Source organism: Ooceraea biroi, chromosome 1 (genome assembly GCF_003672135.1).
Source record: "Ooceraea biroi isolate clonal line C1 chromosome 1, Obir_v5.4, whole genome shotgun sequence".
In the NCBI taxonomy this organism is placed as follows: Eukaryota; Metazoa; Arthropoda; class Insecta; order Hymenoptera; family Formicidae; genus Ooceraea; species Ooceraea biroi.
The window spans coordinates 1,246,347-1,257,082 of NC_039506.1; the positions used below are offsets into that span (position 1 = coordinate 1,246,347).

Sequence of the window (10,736 nt, forward strand, 5' to 3'; positions counted from 1 at the left end):
GAATATAAGACAAGAAATTTATATAAATTTTATACTAATTATTAATATATAAAGATACTCAAACTTTTATTATGTTGTAAGGACTCACTTACCGTTTTTAGATGTTCTTGCATTTAATACAACAGAAACATATATAACAATGAATAGTTGATATCTTATAAAACACTTTGAATTATTTATTCTTATATTGTTAAACTTCAAACTCCTTTACACTCTTTATTAAATCACTCGTCCATATGGAAACGCATGTAACAGAAACCTAATGACGTACGGAGGTTTATTAAGCCTCTACGTTTACGTTACCATAGCAATCATCCTAACATTGAAAACATGTGTTGTATTAATTGGAGATAAGAATATTAGGTAACTACTCAGTTTAGGAGAGCCAGCTCTATTAACTTTGATACAAGTTGAGATCATCTTATTGAATAATTTTCAAAGGATTTTGGCAATCGCTCGTTGTTTATTAAAAAGTTAACAAAATAAGTTTAATGAATGAAACGTAATTATCTAATTATGAGCTGAGAGTAGATTAAGGACTAAATACACAAGCAATACAGAAAAGATAGATCATCACCATGTGTCTCAACGGAAATATTTATTGCATATTTATATGTATGACATCGCTTTTTCGGAATAGTACTTTCACAAGTGCGATAAGTCTGATATTTCGATCTCCAATATTCAATTTCCAATATTTAGATAATTCAATATTTATACCGATGGACTGCATTAATTTACAAATTGCGTTAATTTACAATTTCGCGATACCAAAGATACGAAGATAACAATACGATGTAAATATATTTCCTTTTTGTATATATGTATACGTATATATCAAGTGCTCCAGTAACGCAAAATATAAAGTCGCGATATTAAATTCTCTATATATCTGTATTTATAACGCATATGTATATATATATATATATATATATATATATATATATATATATATACCAAGACAATATTCTACGTCCACATACATTTGATTTGATTGTCTCTCGTCTCTGATATACGTAATACACCATTGATCCCTCTATACATCTAAATAGGCAACATGAAAAGTACTTTTTTGCTCTTTTTTCCTGTCATCTGTGTAAAGTTAGCCCCGCATTATATTTGAACTTTATATTTTTCTCAATTATCGTTGTGCCTATGTTTGTGTCAATTTATGCCGCAAATCGCAGTTCAATCACTTGAAACATTTTTCACAAAAAATGGAGAAATCAACTTTTTGTTAGTTCCATACTTTTCAAATTTTTAATCTTTTATAACTTTGCTAATAATAGAATTTCTTGTTGCAAGTAGTACTTTTTTACTATTTTAAATATAAAATAAAAGTAAGTAAAATCCCCTTCTAATAATCATAGACTTGATAAAATTTCATGGAAAAGGGGTGGGAAAGAATTAAAAATTTGACATTTCTGAAATTTTTTGGTAATGCCAGATTATGCTAAAGTAGCATACTTCAACACAACTTGAATTACCGAGTTATTTGACTTATCGATTTTTTCTTTGTGCACAATCAGCAAAAACGTAGCATAATATAATATTGTTATCAAAAATTCAAAATTTGAAATGTGCGGGGCTAGCAAAAATTTGGTATTTTAATTTTTTTATGAAAAACACTTTAAGTTATTGAGCTACAACACAAATTGGCACAAATGTAGCATAACGCAGTACAATTCAGAAAAATACAAAAGTCAAAAAGGGTAGGGCTAACTTCACACAGGTCTTCCTGTCCTAGAAAAATACGCAAACGAGAACGCTCAGTGAATTATCAGAAATAATTCGCCGTCGTTGAACGGATGCGTGCGTGCGTGTATGTGTGGCGTGTATATGTACATGTCTATATGTGTGCGTGAAAAAAAAATACGTTGGACCTCGCAACCTCCTAGCATGCCCCTTGCATACTATGATCGGAATTAAAATATTAACTTACATACATACATACATACAAGCGATTGAGAAAAAAAAGGCAAAAGCACGCATATACATGAACAGTGGTAATGGCGAGTGCTCGCACATCCCTTCTAAATTCGCCAGCGAAAATGTGTATGTAGGAGTGTTCTGCAACACGGCAATTCATGGTCAAAACGGGCACTGCCGGGATATATTGATTTTCTTCCCCGCACCAACGGCGTTGGTTCCGCTGAACGTTTCCACGTTAAGCCATATAGTCATCACCAGTCACACAATAAGTAGCATTTGTAGCACGTTATGCGGGAGTAGACCGCACGAATTGCGGTAATTTGCATCGGTTCGCCTTTACGCGAGGAGGTTTGCATCTGCAGTACATCCCGAAAAGGCCGAATGCGAGTAACTCCGATACTTCGTCATCGAATCGATAATTTGTACAATCAGAGAATTCACGTCACATAAAGGAGTCAGTTTAAGTGCCTCGCACATTAAGATAAATTCTTTATTCCAAATTAAGTTAACTTTGATTTTAATTTAGAATAGAACTACTATTATCGCATTCTCTCCAGGATGTCCTGTGATAGTTGCACAATTAAATCTAACGGCTTGTACAATGTTGATTAACACAGGTACATTCAATGTGAGTACAGATACATACGGCGACCTGATTGATTGGTGAAACTTATTATCGTTATTAACTGACTTAGATTCTATATTATATACAATGCGATTTATATCTGGATAAATTCGTCGACTATTTTAGCTTGATTTCAGATTTCAGCAGGGATAAAATGAATGCAATGGTACTGATAACGATTATCCATATTACTGATAACAACATATGTCGATTCTCTATAGCAACATTATTGATCCGGTTCTTTTATGCCTGACAAGCAGTATCAGCGTTGCTATTATTAAACGAAATCTCTTTTAGTAAATTTCAAGCTACAACTGACATTAATAACTAATATTATAAAATACAGTACATCCTTGATGCTGTCTGACACTCTACGACACATAAACACGTAAAGTACACAGTGTTTACAAATTTTTCAGTTATATTTAAAATGCGTTATTGCTATATGCTTGGTAATGTTTTTAAATTTAAATAGATTTATTATATACATAAATTTAATTAAAAACTTTTAAACACATTAACTAATTATAAATTAATAGTTGAAATAACTAGAATAATGTATTATTTTACCTTAAGGAATGACGAAAATTACTAAAATAATAAATAATAAATAAAACTAATAAATCAATAAATTAATAATAAATATCTGCACCTCGTAAAACTCTCACGACAGTGTCGTGCATTCTTCATCACATCTCTTTTTTAAAGTATATATTGTGTCATTTACAAATTCTAATATTAAATCTCTCTTGTATTACATAAATCTTTACGTAATATAAAACTAGCTTATACACACATTATCTTGCAAACTAGTGCAGAGAAAAATTTAAACGATCGCGCAACGTCACACGTCTTGTCTGCTTGTAAATGCGAATGTCTCTCTTACATTAAAGTAAATTTAATATTGCGAAAATATACATACAAGAGGAATCATCTGTCATATGACACATTGCTGCTAAGATACTTATGGAAGGCGTATTAAATGGACATACTTTATAATCGAACCGAATAAGAAACTATCGCCGTACATGATCAAGCTACTCTATAAGACGATTGCAGATTACTCCATAATGAGTAAAGTACATGAGCCGTATCAATTAATTATACCTACAATTATGTTTTTCATGTTGAACACTAATGTAGCTTTCCTCACGCTTGGCTGCACAGCAGCCACAGCAGACTGATACTTGTCTCCGCGAGGTATCAGGAAGATTAAATTCGAGCGTATGTCAACAACGACAAGTTGCATGTTCTACAGACATTTTTATGTTCACGCACGGATCATAATTAACGGCCAACCATTGTAATTAGAAAATTGCGTTTTACATTATTTGATGTTCTCAGTTGGCCCACACATACACGCGTATGCATAAGAGCCACGACGCGGAATCGAATTGACAATCGGGAAGAAACTTAATCCTATTTTTGCTTTGTTTGCGTCAATCGCATGCTCGCACGACGGAACGGAAAATCCGGAAGTCATCGAACGGTTAAGGTCTTGTGAAGCGATACCGGTACGGAGTCCAGGCGAACAGTTCTAAGGGAAAAGAACAACATATCCATTGTGTATCCAGTCACACTTGCCAGCATCTTCTAGTATTTTTATAGCATGCAAACAGTACCAGCGCAGGCCGTTTACTATTTCCCCGTCTCACGCCATTCGGGATGCAAAATTAGTACGCACTCTGAAAACGCCCAGCTCGCTTGCGTAAAAAGCATTCCTCCTTGCCATACCATACTCTTCACTAGCGTTTCTACGCGCGAACGTAAATTAATAAGTTTCAGCCGATACACAAGCTGCGACTTCATCCTTCCATTTTGCTCGCAAACTTCTGTTTGCCATCTCTTTTTATGAGGGGAAAGTGAAGAGACCAAGAGTAATGAATCCGTAAAATGACATTTCCGTTTCGGGTTTATCTCATAACGTTGCTCGAATTTAATTATTAATAATAATAAATAATAATATAAATTGTATTTAATTATAGTTATTATATATAATAGATTCTATCCGTTTATTTCTATTAGAATTTCAAAAAGAAACAACGCGTTAGATAAACAATGGAAGAGATCTCGGTCTTTTTGGTTTCACTTTCGCTCTTCAATTGAAAAAGGAAAACCGAAAACGAGCCAAGTGTCAAAAGTAATATCCTGAGCCGATGACACTCAAAACGATTGTTGACACTTAACTGGTAATTAGCTTTTTTTGACTCCCCAATTGACCTCAGGCAGTCTATTCCGATGCAAGCTGCCGTTTCCAGTTGCGCTTATTGCTCAATGGTGAAACATGCCCGATTGCTACGGATCTGCCGATTAATTTGTGAAAAAATTCAAGTGAACAAGTCTAAATGTAATCTGATGAATTTGTAAGAATGATAATCGAGCAGTCTTGCGAGGAAGATGCATATCACGCGTGACACTCCATCGTGGTGTAATTATAGGTATCACTGGCAAGCTCTCGATCGTGAATCTGTGCCGTAATATTTACATTGAGGGATAGAATTAAATGATTGAATGATTTTGTCTCGATTTCGACAGCAATCGGCTTCCATACAGGATGCGAAATGATATTTCCGACCAGCCGTCGGGCAATGTAAAACATTGTTCCGCCAAATCTGCAGAACTAAAAGCTAAAGACAGTCAGTCGCAAATACCGGCTCGACACTCAAATTGATCGGACAATTGGTTGGTGTGGTCAACTCGTTCTCGATCTGCCTGTAGGTGGTATGGGAAGGTGTCTGCAATCTGGTCTGGTCGGTGGTAAAGCAAATGAGACGATGAGCACTATGAGCGGACTACTGTTTTTCTTTTTTGGTTTTTTGCAAAGGAGACTGGCAGTAGTGTGGCGGCAGTCACTACGTGAATCGCTCTACGATTTACCGTGGTTGGTGAAGCACGGGCAAAGCGCATTCAGAATACGATTGCAGAATCCACGCGCCCGGTTGTTCCAGCCAGCGATGGTATCACCACCCTTCAATCTACTGCCTGCACACACACACACACGTACACATATATAACTAGCACTTATATAAATGTCAATTTTCAAAGAGATCATTATAATTGTCGTCCTACTTTGTAAAGTAGCTCTACAGGGCGTTTTGCCTAACTTGATTATTTGAAATAGCCTCGTTGTTTGTCGAAAACGTCGGGAAAATACATAAGGAAAATTGTTTTTCTCGAAAAAGTATGTATCACGATCAATATAATCTTGTTTTGTCAAGGACATTAGAATTCAACTTCCACATTTAATTATGTTTTCATTTTTATACATCTCTGGTTTAGCGATCTTTCTTATATAGCGACGATCTTAATCTTTTGATCTTTACCTTAAAAATATTTTTCGTCGACAAGAACGAAGGCATTACAAATATAAGCATATTTCTACTCGTGAATACAAATATGCATCTATTTCCATCCAATTATATTTAATTATACTCGATTATTATTACCTACTTGTTCATCAAAATCTATATATTTTTTTCAATTATATCTTTGCGTCGATCTAGCGATCTAGTTGTCTAAATACTTATCGGACTATCTTCTTTCAGTTATTCTTTTCACACCTCTCATAAAGTTTATAACTTTACTTATATCTGTCTTCTGTCTCCTCAGTATAGCCGACGCGAGTCAATCAGGAATATTTTTAGAATTTTTAGAATCGGGAATATCGTATTAGAATATTTAAGCCACGTAAAAATAAAACTCTGAAGTAAAGTTTTACTTACCTTCACCTGTAGCAGCTCCCTGAAACACAGGTTACGGTTTTAAAATACATGTCTCATTAATAAAAAAAAAACGCGTTGTCTTTCTAGCTTATATATGAGAAACTCTTGCCGTGAAACTTTCTCGTTTGAGTAAAGTTCCTCAAGTTTGTTACCTCCGACTGAACTTTTCTCTTCGAAGCTTCCGTGGTGGCGGTCTCTATCACCTCGCTGATAAATTTCGTAGTTTCCCGCATGAGCTCCTCATCTTCCTTGAAGGCCTCCTTCCTTTGCTCCAACGTTCCTGACATCAAATTCTTCTCGTGCTCATCCATCTTGGTAGTAGAATGGAATGATATAGACATCTGATCGGTCATAGTATCATCAACGACGACGGTTTTCGTATCCCAGCCCTACAAGTAAAATTATCTTTGATCAAACTTTGATAATCTTGCGCGAATTATTTAGGGATGGTTTTTATACGTAACACCGCAGATTCTTCGTTACCTTGTCGAAAAGTCACACATAACGCAATATAGCTCAAGGATAACTAAATAATTCAATAATAGTCCGACGTGCAACTTAGTGCGACGCGATGACGAGGACGCATCAAGTAATTTTAGACTGAATTATCGCTTTCTCTCTCTTTCCCTCTGTGATCACCGGCTTGATATTAATTCACTAAGATCCCCGCGATCGACCCTTTACGCTCGGCGAGCCCTGCGCGCACGTATTATCGGTCAATGATCGATGCAAAAGCGGGGGATGAAGCCACCACTGTAATTTCGGCGTTTCCTGATTTCGATGCTATAAATACACGAAAATGAACGTTCCTGCTGCTGATCGTGTTTCTTTAAGACGACGTAAATGCTTGTGCAATTCTTCTCTTTTACTTTACGTTCGACATACGTTCTACGTTAATTGAAAGCACGTATCAAGATCCCTTCATCATTCAATGTCGTTCAAACGACATGCAAACGGTTTTGCACATTTATCTAACTGAATGCAAAACTGGTTTTGCACGAGAGCGCGCGTCAATGGGAAACCCACCAAGATCAGCAGCGGTCTCAGTCCCGCGACATCAGTTCAATCGGCGTTCGATGTGTCGCGACCCGAGCTAGTTACGGAACCAGCGATGTGGCACATATGACAGACGAGACACCACAACCAAGTGATGACGGGTATGCCACAGGTGGTGCGTATTGCTTCGCCGCACACTGACACATAGACACTGAACACACACGTACACTGCATACGTGTATGTGCGTGTGAGGTACTCCCAGGGATGCGGATGACGTGGACGTGTCTGATGCCAAGGACGGCGTTACGGCGAATCGAGACCGAACTACGTTGATCGCTGATAAAGGCCCGGACCAAGAGAAAGAGAGAGAGAGAGAGAGAGAAAGAGAGAAAGAAAGAGCAAGAGACAGAGAGACGCAATCAGCTATCGCGAACCGAGCCGGTCGCTCTGACGAGTCCTGACGGATCCGGACTCGTCGGCACTTCATGGACATGGACCTGGAACGGAGAGCAGAGAGAGTATCCGGTTGATGATCACGGCGCCGAAGAACGGGGCGGAGAGAAAACGGGGCGAGACGAGGTACCCCGCATTGTCTTTTGCAGCGCGTCTTCAGCGTGACGGACCGCGCTCCACCAGGTAATGATCGATGCCGAGCGCCGCTACCAGGCGAAGCTGACTCTCTTACCCGACTGGATATCACCCCAGCCAGACCCCGGAACGGAGCATGCGTCGGGACATGCAGCTACTAGGTTTCCATGCTTCGTCTCCATACACCTCTCTTATCTGCGCGAACGTGTACATACGCAAATGAATATGTATGCATGTATATGCACGCGTATACGTATACGTACGGATATTTGTCGCCGTTGCTTTGCGGTTTCAGGCATTCGCTGTCTCTGTCGATCGACTGGAGCGAGGAATTTGATTGTACAGTACGGCTCGCCACAGGTGTTGATTATCATACGGCCGGATCCTGCCGTAGATAAATGCAGAGCGATTATAATGGAAATATATGTTTCGCGACGTTGCGTGAATTCGCTGAGGAATTCGCGGAAAGATGGAATTTCGAGATTTCCGCAGATTTGTTTTTTTACAGTGTGGAAACATCGAATAAAACTATGTACCTGCATGAATACGCTACATAGGTGAAGCACTTGAAGAGATTCATTTGGTTCCATTATCGTCTCGCGTAACACGCTACTCGTATCATACAGCATTTCTCTGTCATTGTAATTAAAAGGTCTTGATCAATTGTTTGATGTATTTGTAAACCACTTGCCGGTATTCGGATTTGTATGTATTACATCCCAGCAAACACAAAGTAACAGGTAATATACATGTTAGTTATAATTTCCCACTCATTAATATAAATACAACATAACATACGTGTTATGTAACAATTACATTGTTGAGTGGGAAATTATAACTAACATGTATATTACCTGTTACTTTGTGTTTGCTGGGATAGATGTGTAAACGTACATGAAATATTTGTTGATCTCGAAATACCTGTTGATAAAATAATGATACCCCAGGCAGCACATGTTAGCCTAATATATGTTTCTTAGACGTATCTAATGTCTAAGAAACATAAAGTACCATTTAAGAAACGGTTTAAATAGAAACCGTTTTTAGACCGAAATTTTAAAAACGTATTTTTCACCTTTCCACAGAAACGAAAAATGTGTTTTATTCAATTGATTTGAAATTATATAATTAATATAGAAAAAATAGTAATTTCTACTTACTTTGCGAGTGTTAATTATTTTTACATCATACGTTTCAATGTACTCGATTATGGAACAAGAGACAAAAATCAACACAAGTGTGTGTGATTCCCACCTCTGATTCACCAAGCGACCGATAGATGGCCAGGCCAGACGTGACGTTCTCGCAAGTAACATTTGTGTTATCACCTTATAAATAACCATCCAGCAAACCGATCCAATACTCTTTTCTTCTTCTTTTCTTTTGAAACTTTTGAGATCACTATTACTTGAAGCGATATTTCAAAAGAGTGAGATTCCACTACACGAAATTTAGAGAGTAATTCATAAAATATAAAAATCTAGTTTTTTACAAAAATGTGACTTAACTCTGTCTATCTTTGAGGCACCGATATATAAATTGATAAATATTTTTCTGATGGTTTCTGAAACGTTTTTTTGCCGAAAAAGAAACGTTTCTCCTAACGTTTTTTCGTTGGACATTTTTCTCCTAAATAAACGTTTCAATAAAATGGTTATGAAACGTTACGGCAAAACGTTTATGAAACGGTTTTGAAACCAATGTGTGCTGCCTGGGACACGTGTCACTCCGTAATATATTTAATAATTTATATCTATACGACCATCTTTGTGTCAGAAACAATGTGTAACGTGAAATCTGTAACATGTATAATTGTAACATGAATTTGTAACGTGAAATTCCAACAGTTGCGAAAATACTTCTCACGCATTCTGCTCTCGCAGTTACATCATTAGAGAAGCAATGCCGGGATATGTATCCCATAATTGATGTCAACTGGTCGCAATTAATAACACGCACGAAGTGCGCCGAGTGCCGCAGTTCCTCGGGAAATAAGAAATCGCGTACGTGGTGGATCGTTTTTCACGCTACTCGATTTCAGTATACGATGACAAATTTTCTCCACTTACAAACTACAAAATAATCGATTGCATCTGATCGATCATATTATATCATCAACGACGACAGTTTTCGCGTCTCAGCCCTTTACAATTATCTTTACAATTTACAATTATCTTATTATAATAATTATTATCTTATTATATTATATTATAATTATATTATTATAATTATATATATTATTATATTATTTACAATTATCTTTGATCAAACGAAATAATCCTGCGCGAATTATTTGTCGATTTCCCTTATTTATGTAACATCGCAAATCCTTTGTTACCTTGTTGAAAAGTTCAATTTCTTCAAAGTCACGCCGGATCCGGTGAAAGAAGAACACGTGTCGCGATGCACTTCAAATGGACTTTCGGCTTTATAGTAAGAAGCGGTTCGGAAAGACTGCTAAATATAACGCGGACGTGTTTAATAGCAGAAGATCGATATGATCGTACGCTGAATAATTTTCCTCTGAAGAAGCGCATCGCTCGATTACAGCTAATGTGCATCTTTCTTCTTTTACGTGACGACGTTACGATATAATACGTACATGTTGCGCACGTGCGTTATCCATTCGCCCTGTTTAAAGCGCAAGACCTGTATAATGTCTGTAGAGGTCTATCTTTATTTTCTATCCAATATAAAAATAACTATTAAATAAATATTATATAAATATTGAATGTTGGCATTGCTGATTATTTTTGCTGTAAAACCATCATGATTTTATATTAGATTTAATAAACCTGACGAAAACAGAGTAACATATTTTATATGCAAATTGTGCAATAACATTTAAAATGAGACAAATTGCATACATGTA

At 36.8% G+C, this 10,736-nt stretch overlaps 1 protein-coding gene across 4 annotated transcripts; it reads right to left on the reverse strand.

Annotated features, from left to right (window-relative positions):
• Positions 1-579: 579 nt before the first annotated feature.
• On the reverse strand, positions 580-7,933 carry LOC105286769. 4 transcript variants are annotated; one of them, XR_003407014.1, is made up of 5 exons: positions 7,774-7,933; positions 6,432-6,668; positions 6,280-6,298; positions 5,209-5,539; positions 580-4,094 (listed from the first exon to the last, which is right to left on the reverse strand). XR_003407014.1 is itself a non-coding variant. In XM_026972502.1 (5 exons), exons 2-5 carry the CDS (start codon positions 6,630-6,632, stop codon positions 4,048-4,050), a joined length of 372 nt encoding a protein of 123 aa, XP_026828303.1. In that variant the 5' UTR covers positions 6,633-6,668; positions 7,774-7,933; the 3' UTR covers positions 580-4,047. The 4 variants fall into 4 exon arrangements, 3 of the variants coding, with proteins under 3 accessions (XP_026828303.1, XP_011350257.1, XP_011350258.1); XM_026972502.1 differs by having other exon boundaries at positions 5,435-5,539; XM_011351955.3 differs by lacking the exon at positions 7,774-7,933 and adding an exon at positions 7,306-7,767 and having other exon boundaries at positions 5,435-5,539.
• Positions 7,934-10,736: the final 2,803 nt, after the last annotated feature.